This window comes from Schistocerca piceifrons, chromosome 4 (genome assembly GCF_021461385.2).
Source record: "Schistocerca piceifrons isolate TAMUIC-IGC-003096 chromosome 4, iqSchPice1.1, whole genome shotgun sequence".
NCBI lineage: Eukaryota > Metazoa > Arthropoda > Insecta > Orthoptera > Acrididae > Schistocerca > Schistocerca piceifrons.
The window spans coordinates 158,123,482-158,139,391 of NC_060141.1; the positions used below are offsets into that span (position 1 = coordinate 158,123,482).

At 38.8% G+C, this 15,910-nt stretch overlaps 1 protein-coding gene across 5 annotated transcripts in view; it reads right to left on the minus strand.

Moving 5' to 3' along the window:
- LOC124794679 (xaa-Pro aminopeptidase 1) overlaps window positions 1-15,910 on the minus strand; it is a 142,475-nt gene that overhangs the window by 25,017 nt on the left and 101,548 nt on the right. For all 5 annotated transcript variants that reach the window (XM_047258220.1, XM_047258218.1, XM_047258221.1 and 2 more), the window contains exons 8-10: window positions 11,533-11,659; window positions 11,307-11,456; window positions 2,333-2,462 (exon numbers count right to left, since the gene is read on the minus strand). In XM_047258220.1, the coding sequence (XP_047114176.1) occupies window positions 2,333-2,462; window positions 11,307-11,456; window positions 11,533-11,659 (407 nt within the window). The remainder of the gene's footprint in view (window positions 1-2,332; window positions 2,463-11,306; window positions 11,457-11,532; window positions 11,660-15,910) is intronic.

The following is a 15,910-nucleotide window of genomic DNA, read 5'->3' on the forward strand; positions in this document are numbered from 1 at the left end:
AAGAAAATTAAAGTTTTACAAAAATGCAGTTTTAAAAACTCCACTAAAAGTGTTAATGTAAATTTTATCAGGAGACTCACAGAAGTATTATGAGTTTCAACAGTCATCCCAATTATCACACCTCTTCGCAGTAACATATGAAGAGAAGCCATTGCCATGCTTCAACAGAATCCCAACATACAATTTCTGACAAAAATCGAGAAGAATCGTGTGGTTCCTTTGTGCTTACTTAACAGTATAGATCATGAGATGGGACAACTGAGCACACTGTGTTAATACATCTCGCCAGCACAGACAGGTACCTGAATTCCACATTCTACCATTTCCAATCCAGAATATACTGTGTATCAAACATTGACCAGAGTACCCTTTGGATCTGCAAGACAAATGACAGCTGACCTACACAAGCAATGTACCATATCTACTGTTGTGTCCAAAAGAACAGACACCACACTTTAATATAATTGATTCACCTCGATGGGCAATGAATCCACTAGCTTCGGAGCAGATGCACAATTATGTCTACCTCCTGTGCGAATCTCAAATTAATGAGCATGAAGGACATTGATAGGGACTGTGGATAGGTGACGCTAGGTGGAAATGTGGGTCGGATGAGAAATGTGCCAAGACAGTCTGTGCAATTGTGATAAACATTGCATTTAGCTGCATTCATGTGACGCATTGGTTAACACAACTGCCTAGTAGCGGGAGGTCCCTGGCTCGAATTCTGGTCTGGCATTCGTTTTCACTCGTCAATGCTGATTCTGCCTGCATACAGTCTTGATGCAGTTGATATCAACAGCCCTTCCTCCCCTCCCCTCCCCCTTTTCCCTTCCATTCCCTCCTACAATCTACACAACACTGTACTTACTACTCTTCAGCCTCAACAGCTTCTCTCCCTTCCATTTCACTTGATCATGACCTCCACCTCTCTGATGGCTCCACAATATGCATCAAGCCTAACAACACCAACAATTCAGTCACTCTGACAGTGTCTAAAAAACCCTTCACAGTCACTCTTGTATATTCCACTAACAGTTCTCTGGTGTTGTACACTTCTATGTTGTCAATACCCATGCCACACATGCAAGTCAGATCCATGGGATAAACCCCTCCTCACACACAACCAACCCAGTATAGACCATCTGAACCACACTGTATACTACAGTTTAACTGCTTATACTACGGTTTAACTGCTTATACTATGGTTAAACTGCTTATCATCATTCAGTGAACTAAGGGAATATTCTCTCCAAATTACTGAAATATTCTTATGCAGCCCCTACATCATATCTCTTGTCTCTTGGATCATATACATGTAAAGACAAGTGCAACACCTGTTTTGTTGTCCACTCAGCATGTCCCACTTCAGTAATCACTGATATAAGCCCACCACACAAAATATGAGTCACCCCCTTAAAAAAACACACAAGTCACTTTGGAGTGCTGCAGATGGTGTAAAATTGATACCAGGCAGTCATGTCACCCTCCGCTGCTAACTAAATGCATGCGTGTACCAGCCAGCTGTATGGTTAAGGCAGAAAGATGCTTCAACATGGACACATGACAGAATGGCAAAAATAGAGCATTAGTGTTTGAACATGACCATGACCACAACACAAATGAAGTTGTTCAATTTATTGGCATATTAATGTGGACTGTCCAATGTGCCTACAACAAATGGTTACCACTCACAGTCACACATGGTGTAAGAAAAGTGAGCATAAAAAAACTCTTACAACAGGGACCAGTTTCATGTCTTTTCCATGACAATTGATTTCCAATCTGCCAGGAACTGCTGGCCATCAGTAAATACAGCCACATGTCCACCAGTTTCTGAGTGAACATTTCAAAGGGCACTGCATGCAATGGACATTTGGAGTTAGGTACTTTGCAAAAGGCCATTGCTCACAGTGGCACATAAAGCAAAACATCTTCAATGGGCCAAACAGCACAGGAGAAGGATGTAGCTGACTGGGAGCATGTAGTGTGGTCTGATGAGTGGCAATTTTGTCTTGTTTCAAATGATGCAATGTAATGAATGCACTATTGTATGTTGTGGCACTTGACCTGCACTGTGTGAAGGGTCTAGTTCAGGATGGCAATGGTTCTGTGATTTTTTTTAAATTCTTTTTTTTCCATACCATGAAATGGATATACTCATTCAGGTTACTGTGCACATGAATCATTATGTTTATTTTGAAATTCTCAGCAATCAAGAGTATACATCTTTACAAAAGTACACTGTGGACTATGCATGGTGGAAAGATCACTGAATTTTCTCCTGACCATTATATTATTTTAACTGATATTTTACTGACATTTTAATTACCTTTATTTTAGTTGGGAACACACTTGTCCCCATGAAAAACTGTCCCTTGAAAACACGAGTAAAACATTCCTTTTCAAACTGAGTAGGGGTTCCAAAATGAATTGTTCTAGTAACATCAGTAGTACCGTCCCTGAAAAAAGAAATGCAAATAAATACATAAAAATGTATCTTTATGTTGCTGACTCTTACTATGTAACCCAAAGCTAGTTTTAGTTAATTGCATTACACCATAACCACCCAAATTGAGTTCTTTGAAAGCAGCAGTTCAACATTTTCTCACAGAGAAGGAATAATCTGTCATATAATCAGAATTTGTGACAATGGTAATCTGGCAACAGCAAAATTTCTGGTCACAAGTTATGGGACTTACTTTATAGACACAGGGCTTAAGGCTATCCATTAAGGGTAGCATCTTTAACAACCAATCCAAAGGTCCTAGGTTCAACCTTAGCCACTGCCTAGATTTTGAATTAAAATTCAAACTGCCTCTAATGGTGGAAGAATGAGCAACAAATTCTGAAGAATTCTACTAGCTCCTCACTTTGATCTCTGGGTGAGTACAGCCTATGAAGTTATCAGGAAGAGATCGCATAAGGTATGAATCAGAGTGTGGAATGTTAGGAGACAATGACGTAAGGGAAACCTAAGAATCTGAAGAGAGAATGAACAGGACAAAGATTCAGAAGGGATAAGTGAAGTGAAATGGGAAGAAGACAGAATTCTGGTCAAATGACTAACATGATGATAACAGCAACATCGGTAAATGGTGTAAAGCTTTGGTTTGATCCCCACAGAAACATTTCCAACAAAGATAGGAGACCATGCTACAACAGCAATTGATAATTTATTTCTAAATCCAACTGTTTTTCATGAAATACATGTGGGCCTCATATGAATGGTTTATCAGATCATGATGGTCAAATTGCAGCAATAATGCCATCAACCAGATTGAATTAAGAATGGGAAGGTAACATTTTACATAATCGTAAATGGTACACACTACTCAGAGAATTTACAGGATGAAAAATAGAAAGAATATGATGAAGGGCACACAATAGATGCAACAATTAATTCTTTCCTAAAAATATTCTTACAGCATTATGAATTCTTTACTATGGGACAGGGAAAATTGCAGTAGAAGCCAAGAAAAAGGGGGTTCAAAGTACCTTTTGTCAAGAAGAGAGAGCTTTATCCAATGCCAGTGACTAACTAATCAAGGTTAAAAATGTCCTACAGGCAGTACTGCAAAATTATTCACTGTGTCATCAAAAAGACAAAATTTCATGACAAAAACAAGGCCAGCTTGGTATTTTATTAGGAATAAAAAAATAAACCTGGAAAGGCAAACGATATGCAGTTTCCTTAAATCATTGCCCACTACACTCAACGAATTCTTGCTGACAGCAATTCAAAACACAGGGAAACAAAATGAAAGCAAATCCATTTCATTCACTTAGACAAACAATGCATGCTCTACCAGCAACATCAGTTTTCCAATCAACTGTCAAAGAGATCATAAAAATCATTAAGTCAGTAAAATGCCATCTCTCTTCTGGTGATACTATTTCAACCTAAGTATCAGTCTTGTTCCGATTTTATAGTGCCGTCTTTGGATTACCTTCGTAATCTGTCCAGGTGTATATTCTAAAAGATTTATGTATACAATAGTAGGACTCATTTATAAGAATGAAGATGTTCAGTAAGTAATTTCTATTAACATTTCTGCATTCTTTTTTCTTATTTATTTTGTTTCAAGCTAACTTAGGACCACATCAAGATAACTATTTCTTTCTTCCTTCATCCTTCTACAAAAACTTTCGTTTTCTCAGAATGAGGTGTTTTCACCTCATCTGACCACTTTGCTCCAGTTTTTTCTGTTTTTCTGTGTGTCCTGTGCAATCTGCATTTTTTCTAAGTCCTTTTTTGTCTTGCCTTCCCATTCATTCCCTTTGTTTACATCATGTAGATGAACGTGTGGATCTCCTTTGTTAATCTTTCTTCATTCTCTCTATATGTCCATGGAGTGTAGCATGTGTTGCACCAATCTCATATGTTATTTTAGGGAAGAACAAGTGTATTTCCATACTTGGCCTCAAACTGTCATTTTTGTTCTCGACTGGAGTTAATATTTTTTGCAAGGTTCTTCTTTCTTCTCTAACTCTTCAATGCCATTCTGCATCCAGATAAAAGCAACCTCTCTGACTCAGGGGACTTCTAGTTTTACAACTGCATTACGCCTTAATTTAATATCTTCAGGAAGACATTTTTAATATACAGATTTCTCATTTTCATGTACACTCTCATTTTCTCAATGCAGATTTTAATTGCTTTTTTCACTTTTTATGCTTATATTTTTACCCAGATATTTAAAGCTGACTTTTGTTTTTGTTGCCATACTTTGTTTTTAAAATTCTTGCTGAATTACTTTCACTGACCACATATTCAGTCTTTTCAAAAGATATTTGCAGACCTGCCTCTTCAGCTGTCTTTTTCTTCTGTAGTTCTAGTACTTGCTTTGCATGCTCTAGGTTCCATCTATTATTACAGATTGTCTGTAAAAGCCAAGCAATTTATTGGATCTTCCAATCTGCCACGCTTTATTTAGTTATTCACATTCTGTTTCTCTTACCCTATTTTCCATTCATTTACAACCTTCCCAGAACACAATTTAATAATAAAGGTGACAAAAAGCCTCCTTGCTTGATTTCCGATGCAATCGGGAGTGGACTGGATGTTGTCAAAAGAAATTTAATTTTAAATACTGTGTGTGTAAAATAGTGTTTAGTTATTTCCAGAGTTTTCCCATCTACAGCAAATTCCTTCACAGTTTCGAGGAGAGAGCCTGTCTATTGAATCATATGCCTTTAAAACCAATATTTGATATTTTCATATATCTAATTTTTTGCTAATTGTAAATCATGCTTAATACTTTCCAATTTGTTTATTTAACGAAGGATTTAATTTGTTCAGAGTGGCTTTCAATAAGATTTTGTATTCTAAGGGTGGAAACAAAAATACTCTGCAATTGTTGATAAGCATCTAGTCCCCATTTTTACGAAGTGGGCGAATTAAGGTAATCTTCCAGTTTTCTGGGATTGTTTTAGTGTCCCAGATCTTAAAAAGTTTTCCTCTTCTAATTTTTACATCTACACTTTTAAGTGAGAAAATGATGTTGAATAAAAAGTACATGTTGGTAACACTAAATAAAAAGATTAAGGTAATCAAGCCGAATGAGAACGACAAACTCTCTGAGCGCAAAATAATGGTGCACTTCAAATGCGATGAGAAAAAAAAATAAATTTATGATACTTTTGGAAAAAGGATAAGATACAGGATGAATGGATTAAAGAAAACAGGCAAATCAAAATAAAGGTAAAGAAGATAGGAAATTAACAAGATAGTATGGGAATGGTTAGTAAGAGTACAAGTAAAAAACTTAACTTTGTCTGGACGCATATTGCAGTGCGAGGCTCCAAAAGTCGCTAAAGGGCTTGGAACTGTGGAGTTTAAGGTATCCACAGGATAGTGGGACAGTTTAAAAGCTAAGCACCTCCTCATGTGGGATGCAGTGTGTGGGGAAGCTAAGGTTGCTCGTTGGTTTGTTGGTTTAAAAGAGGGGGGGAAGGGATGAAACTACTAGGTCACTGGTACCTTGTTCCTAATAAAACAATGTCACAAGTGTGAGAATAAAACAAGACAAGACATATAACACAAAACAGAAAGAAAGGAAAGACCACAAGAACAAAGGAAAGGTATCTAACACTAAAAGGAACAAAAGGACAAGAAAACAGAGAAATGCCAGAAACAGTTAGAAGAGAGTAAAACAAGGAAGCAGATTACAGTGGCTGGCCGACCACGAAATAAAATAAAAAAGAAAAGCCAGCCAGCCACCCTGCAACACATTAAAACCTCCACCCTAAAAGCAATAGGGTGGAGGACATAGAGGGACAAAGGATGTGCGCTAAAACTCAGATTGAATGAGAAAACCCACCCTCACAGATGAAACGTAAAACTAAATCAGCCATGAAGTGTTGTCTGCTAAAATCAATGATAAAGAGTCTAGCAATCGAAGATGAAGTCACAGGGCAGCCAAAGGAGGACAGAGCAGAAGAATACGGACCACTGTCAACAGGGCACTGCACCAACACTCAGGCAGGTCTTCACAGTGCAGGAGGCAGCTGTGGGTCACCCAGACACAAGCAATGCGGAGCCGGAAGAGAACCACGGAGCCCCTGCAAGAGGCCCTCATTGAGGACTTCCACACATTCAAGGTCCCCTTAATGGCTCACAGTTTGTTGTGTGTACTGAGATTTTGCCATTCCGCCTCCCAGAGTTGAAAAACCTTGCAGCGTAAAAACGAACACAGGTCAGTTGCAGGAATGCCCATCTCCAGAAGTGGTTTCCATGTAGCCTGTTTGGCCAGCCTGTCAGCAAGTTAATTTCCTGGGATTCCGATATGACCAGGGGTCCAGACGAACACCACTTAATGACTGACCGTTCCAGGGTATTGATGGATTCCTGGGTGGACACCACCAAAGGATGACGAGGGTAGCACTGGTCGAAAGTTTTCAGGATGCTCAAGGAGTCAGTACATAAAAAGAAAAGACTCCCCAGGGCATGAACAGAGATACTGAAGTGCACCAGAAATGGCCACCAGCTCCGCAGGGAATACACTGCATCCATTGGGTAAGGAATGCTGTTCAATATGGCTGCCGTGAACATAGGCAAAGCCAACGCGACCATCAGCCATCGAGCCATTGGTTTAAATCACTTCAGAGCCTCGGAAAACGTGAAGAATCGAGAGGAAGTGACAGCAGAGAGCCACAGGGTTAACGGAGTCCCTAGGACTGTGTGAAAGGTCCAGACGAAGTTGGGGCTGAGGTGTACATGAATGGACCACAAGTCGAGGTGGTGAAGACAAGGACTCCAGCTCGCACAGAGGGGACTGCACGCGAACCGCAATCATTAGCCCTGACCTGGGTCGCCGATGCGGGAGATGGACAGCTGCGGGCGGGAAAAGGAGACGGTAATTCGGATGCTCAGGAGAACTACGAATGTGTGCTACGTAACTGGTGAGCAGTTGTGCGCATCTGATTTGCAATGGAGGGACCCCAGCCTCCAGCAGTACACTGGTCACCGGACTCATCCTAAAAGCTCCTGTCACTAGTCGAACCCCGCAGTGGTGCACAGGGTACAGTAAATGCAACGCTGAGGGCACTGCCGAACCACAAACCACACTCCCATAGTCAATTTGGGATTGGACAAGGGCTCTGTAGAGCTGCAACAGCATAGAGCTATCTGCACCCCAATTTGTGTTGCTCAGGCAACAGAGGGCATTGACGTGCTGCCAGCACTTCGGCTTAAGCTGACAAAAATGAGGAAGCCAAGTCAATCAAGTGTCAAAAACCGGTCCTAAGAATCAATATGTCTCCACTACAGTGAGTGGATCATGAAGAAGATAAAGTTCTGGGTCCAGGTGAACGGTATGAGGCTGACAGAAGTGCATGATGCACAACTTTGCGACTGAAAACTGGTAACCGCTATGAAGCCACTGTGTAATGTTTTTATTAACAGTTACTTGGTGGAAACAGAAGCTGTGCGAAAAAGTAAAATGCAAACCATAATTTCTATAGTGAGGCAGACAACAACAACGTACTTGCTAGAGTCAACTTCCACTTCTGATCAAGCTACGGATGTTCCGGAAAGTGTAGCAAGAGGATGGAAGACAATACTGTACAAACCAAATGCGAATTATGACCCAAAAGACGTGTTCAGTGCCAATGAAACAAGACTGTTTTATTGCACACTGCCTTCAAAATCTCTAGATATTCAAGGTAGAAATTGCACTGGCGGAAGAATGTGCAAGGAAAGACTCACTGTAGTGCCTTGTGGAAACATGTTATGTGAAATGGAGAAGCCACTGGTGATCAGAAAGGCGGCAAAACCATGTTGTTTCAAAAACATGACAGTTAGCTTCTAGTCACATGGTGGAGCAACAAACAGACATGGATGGTGAGTGGTCTTATGGAAGAATGGCTGAGCTCTTTCACTGTCAAAACAAAAATACGAAATTACCAAGTTTTCCTAGACAATGTGACCTACAATCCAAAAGTCAAGTTATCAAATGTGAAACCAACTGGATTCCTGTCCAGTTCAACCAACCTCCCATGGACCAAGGGGTTATTTACATATCCAAGTCACATTAGAAGCACATATTGAAGCAGTCTCTCATTCTCAGTGTTGAAGAAGCTAAAAGTGCACTTGCACAGTCAGTTTCCGTCTTGGATGCAATAAAGTGGATTGGCTTGTCAGTATGGGAAATAAAGCCCAAAACTGTTACCAAGTGCTTCAACAAAGTGGGGTTTGGAGGTCAAGAACAAGACGTTTCTGATGGCCATCGAAACTCAAGAAAATGCAGCAGCAATTGCTGAATTATTAAAATACAAAACATTTCATATAGTGCAAATGACTATATTCGAAGTGATGACTTTCTTTCAACTCAGTCCACTTTTACTTCAGCTACAGATTTAATAGAAGTCTGCAACCCAGATGATCAGGAAGAAACAAAGGAAGAAAAAGAGGAGCAACATGATGGCCTGAAAAATTAATAGGCCTGAAGAAGCTATGCATAAACAATGTTATGCAATTTGCAGCACACACAAATTTTCCCAAGTTGTTGGAACTTTCAAAATAGTGTGCAGAAAAAATAATTTTGAACAGGAAATTCAAACAGGTTTCCTTCCTTGACATGTGGCAAAGCATGTGAAATTCAAAGCAAACAAATACAGTAATAATATGTATATACGTATGACAAACAAATTTGGAGTAAAAATTCTGTATTATTTATCAGTTAGTGTAATAGTTTAGTGTTCTACTGTACAATGTACAGTAAATGAACATCATCTGTGCAAGAGTGTGAATACGTACATAATTATAAGTTCATATTTTTTTGCATGATATCTGAAAATTTTATGTAGCCTAATAAGTCGTATGTAATCCCGAAACCTGTCCAATCTGGAAAATTATTTTAGCCCCATGTGATTCGATTTTGAGCAAGTTTTACTATATTTGATAATTTGTTGTAGGAAAGATCTTATAAAACGTAAATGATTTAGGATTAAAGGAGACCACTCACTGAAAAGTGGAAGCAGTGATTTGTCAATAGGCACATAGATGAGCTCATCAAAGGATAACACTGAAAGTTAGCAAGTTTTCTTTCTTTTATGTGTGGGTGCCTATCGACAACTCAACACTTTCGCTTAATGGTGAGTGGTCCTCTTTAATCTTAAATTGCAACTCAGAAAGCTGTTACAAGCTCAGCATGCCGAACCGTTTGCAAGTACCCAAGCAAATGTCAGTTCGTGTGACATTATCAAATCACTGCCTCAGATCGCAGTCACTTGGATGTTTTATGGAGCTTGTAGTGCTGAAGAGTTGGCACTGTTTTCTTCATTTAACACTAAGGCCCATCACCTTTTTAATTTCAATATTACTATTTTTTGTTGGAGTTAATTCTGTTCTTTTGAACTTCTATGGCTCCTCTTTGCATCTTAGCATTGTAATGATTGGATCTTGATAAAATGATAGCATCTGAGAAATGAATTTTTGGTGGCTCTCGATCCTATTGCATGATCTGCTACTGCTGATTTGTGTGTGTTGCCTGGATGACAACTGCTCATTTTCCTTAAGGTGGATGTTAATGCTTCTCTTGGTGGTTTTTATGTACACTTGATTGCATGCGATCTTATATACTCCTGCTGTGGCAAGTGGCAGGTATAAGTTCTTTGCAGTGTTCAAATATTTGTACACTTTCCTGTTGGTTCAACCACTGTGACAATACCATGTCATCTGAGTGCTCTACTGATGCTATCTATTCTTGAAAGATCAAGTTCATCCCCCAAGGAATGTGGCTCACAGATTCTTTTAAGCCAGTCCATCAATGTTTTGGTCACTTTCCTTTTCTACCAGGGATGGTGATAGGAATTTCTGTGAAAACATCTGTCTCTGTGAGTGGGCTTTCTGTAGACTTCGTGCCCCAAAGTTCCACCGGGTTTTGGAAGCACCTGTACATCCAAAAATGAAATTGGGCCTCCTTTCTCTTATCCATAGCTACTATCTGGCAGCTTTGAAGATAAAATACAATAGTCAATTTACTGAATATCAGAATTCTACATTACTAAGTTTGCCATGAAAATTGTGGTAAGAACAAACTGAGAGGTAGATATGGCATATCTTTACAACACACAGCACCCTGTTAATTGATATGCTCTGGAATTTCAAAGTATGTCCCTGAAGAGGTTTATTTCACTATAGCGAGAAAATTCCATAGCTGGAATCTTGTTCTGCAGAATCTACATCTCTTCAAATTTTCAAACTGTCCTTATATTTTTCCCATATGATTGACTAGTTTAAAAACCTACTTTGATTTAGTTTCATTTATTTCTTTTTTCTGTCAGCAATATATCTCATTTGTATATTAAAAATTCTCTCTCTTTCTTTTCTTACTACTGCCTCATTATTGTGCTTTGTTTGAGACAAACTACAACATTTCAAGCTATCAGTGTTAATTGCTTTCTTATGGAAAACTGTTCATATATCTACGCATGTAACATTTTCTGTACACAAATATCACCAAAGAAAACACTATTACAGCATCTGCCACTTGTTAAATTACACACATGATAAAGCCAAAATATAGTTTTATCAAATAAAACCACCATTAGTATGGAAAATAAAAATTTAATGATATTTAAGTGACTATACTGTGACTTAATTCTGTAGGAATACTTGAATTTGATCACTCAAAAGAGAAGCAAGAACAGGAGGAGAATGAAAAGAATTTTAAGTATACAGTTTTCAAAGACAGAGTGTCAGCAAACAATTATTTTTGTCACATGATCATTATGAAACTTCGTGGCAAGTAAAACAATTCTATAAAAAGTTGATCTATAATGAAGCTGAAGATTAACCTCACTTGTACTGTCCACCAGAATCACACAGGTACAGTTCATCAACAGTTAAGAGTCTGTCGCTTTCTGGTGAAGGTGTGTAGTGAATAATGGCTCCATTTGGACCAGACGATGAAATTGTTTCAAAACTTGGGCCAACAAAATTCTCTTGTTCCCTGAAAAATAGATTTCTAGTAATTATATCCACATATTATCAAAACAAAAAAAAACTCTTCTGCTAGTGTGACATACCTTCTAAATTCTTCAAGTCTGCTAGCTCCAGACACTTCAGATACTGTGCCTTTCACTACCTCTTTCTCCAGCCATGCAAAATAGCAACAAAGTGCTGCAGCATCTCTTATGTGAGCATTAATCATACCTGCACAAGCAGCATCTCAAAATCAGAATCAAACAGGCTCATCAACCACACAAACTTAAAGCACTATGACAAACAATAGATTTAGCTAACATTATTTTCAATAAATTTTTTAGATGGTGATTAGACAGTTCTCTCTTCACTAATTGGGCACATTTAACGGAGAATATGGATAATGTTAATTTACAAAGCTTTTTCTCCTCATGGAACATCCAAAGTACCATTCCATCAACATATAACTTCTACAAGAAACCTAACTACAACCTACAGTGCATGTTTGCCACTACCTTTGGTACAATCAATCAATTTCATCCATGGAGCACAGTAACACACAACAGAAAACAGCATTCACACTAGCTTTCTAGCACTACCTCTTTTTCCAGCAATAGTACACGCACATACAACCACCCAAATGCACACTCCCATAGCCACAGCAAGACTAATTGTTAGTTCTGCCTTGGCCACTGGAGTGAGTATCATAAATTCTCAGAAAAGTCTGAGACAGTCTACTTTTCCATAACAAAAATTTCAAAGTTTGGCTCCTCAAATTGATCCCATATGCCTTATTTGTCAAGCAGCCACATTACATTGAAAATATATGTTTCTTGGTCCACATTGGTACGTGGTTTTGTAGTATATGCAATAACTTGTCAGTTTCTTGCTCTGCTTATCTCCCAGGATTCCATAGCTGCCACTTTCAGATTGACTCATTATGACACTGCCCCTTCTACCACGTCAGCTTGAAACTAATGGTAAATTAATTAATTTAACATTTGTAGTCTTTTACTTTTGTTCTTATGAGAAAAACACAACAGGTGCCATAACCATATTTCCCAGGAACTTTGTTCAGTGTGAAGGGGAGTCGAAATAAACAAACACATGTTTTGCTCATCTGTAGATACACGATTTCTGAGAAAACGATCATCCAAGTTTTTGACGTAATTTAGAGGTCTTTTAGAGGTCGATAAACTCAGCTCAGCTGGAGATACAGTGGCTAGCATCATGGCCTCTCACTTTTGCACCCCATGTTCGAAACCTGATAAATGCTTATATTTTATTTTTTTCATTTATCTACTCATGTCCTTAGATGATTACTATATGAAAGTTTATCAAGTTAGGGGATACAAGGGTGTTATATTAATTGTAAAATTACAACTGCGCTTCACAATAAGTGTCATACATTTATTATATAATGTGTGTGTGTATCGTATTTTCATGAGTTACTATCTATTTAAATTCTCAAATCAGTGTATTTCATTCTTATATCAATTGTTAATTCTTATATTGTATTTTCATGTTTATTCCTCAGGAAAATTTTGATATTGATGATTGTCAGGATGGCCAAATATGGGATTTAGAGGGGGGATTGTAAGGTTTTCCTGCTGACAAAACTAGTGACACTTTAGATAAGCTGCATGTCAATAAAGTAATTTTTGTATGTTCTTGGAGATGACAAGAATTACATTGGATTGTTCTACTGTTTTGTATTTTGTTAGAATTTGGCTCTATGGTTGTAACAGAGTTTGTGGGAATCAGAACTGTTTTCCCTACATTAATTTGTGGATGGTTTGCAATTTGCTGTTCCTTTTCCACATTAATGGATTTAAAAACTAGGTCCCTCAAGCCACAAAGCAACTTGAATTGGCTTAGTCACTGTTCTTGAGGAGTAGATCGAACATACATAATCCAGTTTTATAAAGCTTTTGTGTGACGCAGGTTAGATGTTGAGTGTACAATGTGAAGTTCTACGAGTCCTATGTATGTGAAGATATTGATCCTACTCACCATTAGAGAATTAAGTTAACCACATGTAACTATAAGACTAGATCCATACCCAGTATCTGAGTTGTGGATTGCCAGCTGCCTCTTTCCATTTACATGGAGCTCCTAATGATGCATTAGTCATACATGTTCTTAGCTGTTCCTGAACCACTCACATTCCAGACCACTGTCCACTCTGCTATAAATGAGTGAGCAGTGAAGCCATTTGTGATATACAAGGAGGGGCCCAAAAGACACCGTATTGTTGTCATAAGAAATTTATTGATGAACCTTTTTACAAAATTACTTCAGTCACCTTCAAAATACTCTCCACTACATGCGATGAACTTGTCAAGTCTCTTTTCCCACTGTTGGAAGCATGTTTGGAACTCTTAAAGTTTGATATTGTCCAGTGCCCTTTGCAAAGCTGTTTTTGCCACCTCCACATCGTCATAACGCTCCCCTTTTAGCATTTTTTTCATTCATGGAAATAGGAAAAAGTCACACGGGGCTAGGTCCAGTGAATACGGAGCATGGGGAACGACAGACCATCTCTGAGATGCCAAATAGTGGCCGTGTGTGCTGGAGCGTTGTCATGATGCAGAAACCAGTCACCTGATTGCCAAAGTTCTGGGCGTTTCCTCCTCATATCCTCTTACAGACATCTTAAAACATCCAAGTAAAAGTGCTGGTTAACAATCTGGCCAGGGGGTACGAATTCCAAATGCACAATTCCACGAACATCAAAAAGTCAATGATCATTGTCTTCACATTTGACCTCACTTGCCTTGCCTTTTTTTGGTCTGGGAGAGTTGGGAGTCCTCCACTGGCTTGACGCTTGCTTGGTTTCTGGGTCATACCCGTAACACCAACTCTCATCACCTGTAATGACTTTGTTCAAGAAGTTTGGATCATGTGCAATCTCTGTTTTTCAAGTCCTGACACACATTCATGCAGATGGTTTTTTGCTCCTGTGTGAGAAGGCGTTTCTGGATGTCTGCAGTGCTTGTCTTCATACTGTTTTCTTCTTGCAAAACTTTCTTAAGTGCAACAATCATGAAATATTCCTTATTTCCATAGCATTGCACAAAATCACACATATTATCACAGCCAGAGCCACAGACTCTTGGTGATATTTGATGTGCGAGACAAACTAAGTGATGTAATGCTCTGTCAATCTAACTGGAAATATTAGTGGACCCAAATTAATTCTTTGCACTACCACAACTTTAAAACTGGTCAATATGAGGGTCACAAACCTTGCTTTGACCTGCGAAACACACTCCAAATTCAGTAATTAAAAGCCCTGTAGCAATCCAACTACTTTCTGAAAGATTCTAACAGCTGATCACTGGACTGGGATATGTACACTACTTCAAGTTCCTGCACTGCCTCCAACTGGCTTCTAACAATTTCTGTGGTGTCACCACCAGACACCACACTTGCTAGGTGGTAGCCTTTAAATCGGCCGCGGTCCGGTAGTATACGTCGGACCCGCGTGTTGCCACTATCAGTGATTGCAGACCGAGCGCCGCCACACGGCAGGTCTAGAGAGACGTCCTAGCACTCGCCCCAGTTGTACAGCCAACTTTGCTAGCGATGGTTCACTGACAAATTACGTTCTCATTTGCCGAGACGATAGTTAGCATAGCCTTCAGCTACGTCATTTGCTACGACCTAGCAAGGCGCCATTATCATTTGCTATTTATCTTGTGATGCATGTACCGTCAGACCGATGTTCACCAATTATGGATTAAAGTTAAGTATTCCAGAAGCTATGTACTTTTTTTACTAGACTCAACTTCTTTAACTGTTCCAGACCTCACGCCAGCCTGCGTGAGCTTAAACGCGTGCCTTTCGGCTACCTCATAATGGCTTGGCTGTCTTGCCAAGTCACAACAATTTCTGCCAATAATCTTCATATCACAACATTGCAAATGTTGCGGATTAGCTAGCATGGACTTGTTCAGCAAAAAGAGCAACCTCAGAGCAGAGCGTGGAGTCGTTAGGTAGCTTTTCTTTCTAAGTACCAAATAACGTCAAACACAACAGTATTTTACTCCTTTGAAAGGGCTCATTTTTTGCTATTAATTTTTTTAAATTTTTGATCAGTTTATGTTCATAAATATGCACAGTGTGGATTTTTCCTTGTAGATGTATTGTGAATCATCACCATCATCATCAATATGGTCATCGCATCTCCCAATTTAAATGTCTGAATCATTCTTACACTCTGAGTGCAGAAGGAAGAAAATTACAAATATTTCAGACATAAAAATAAGCTAAAATAACACATGTTAATCAAAAGGTATCATGATTATAAACTAATGTTAAGTTTATTCTGCATGCACTAAATTAGTATGAGAGTATTCTACAAATAAAAGAACTTTAATTATTGTTCTTCAACCAGTATCAGAGGTGAAATCAAATACTTAATGCCAAGGTTTGTAATAATAAAACCTTTTTCTATTGTGATCAGCCATTACACTTCTG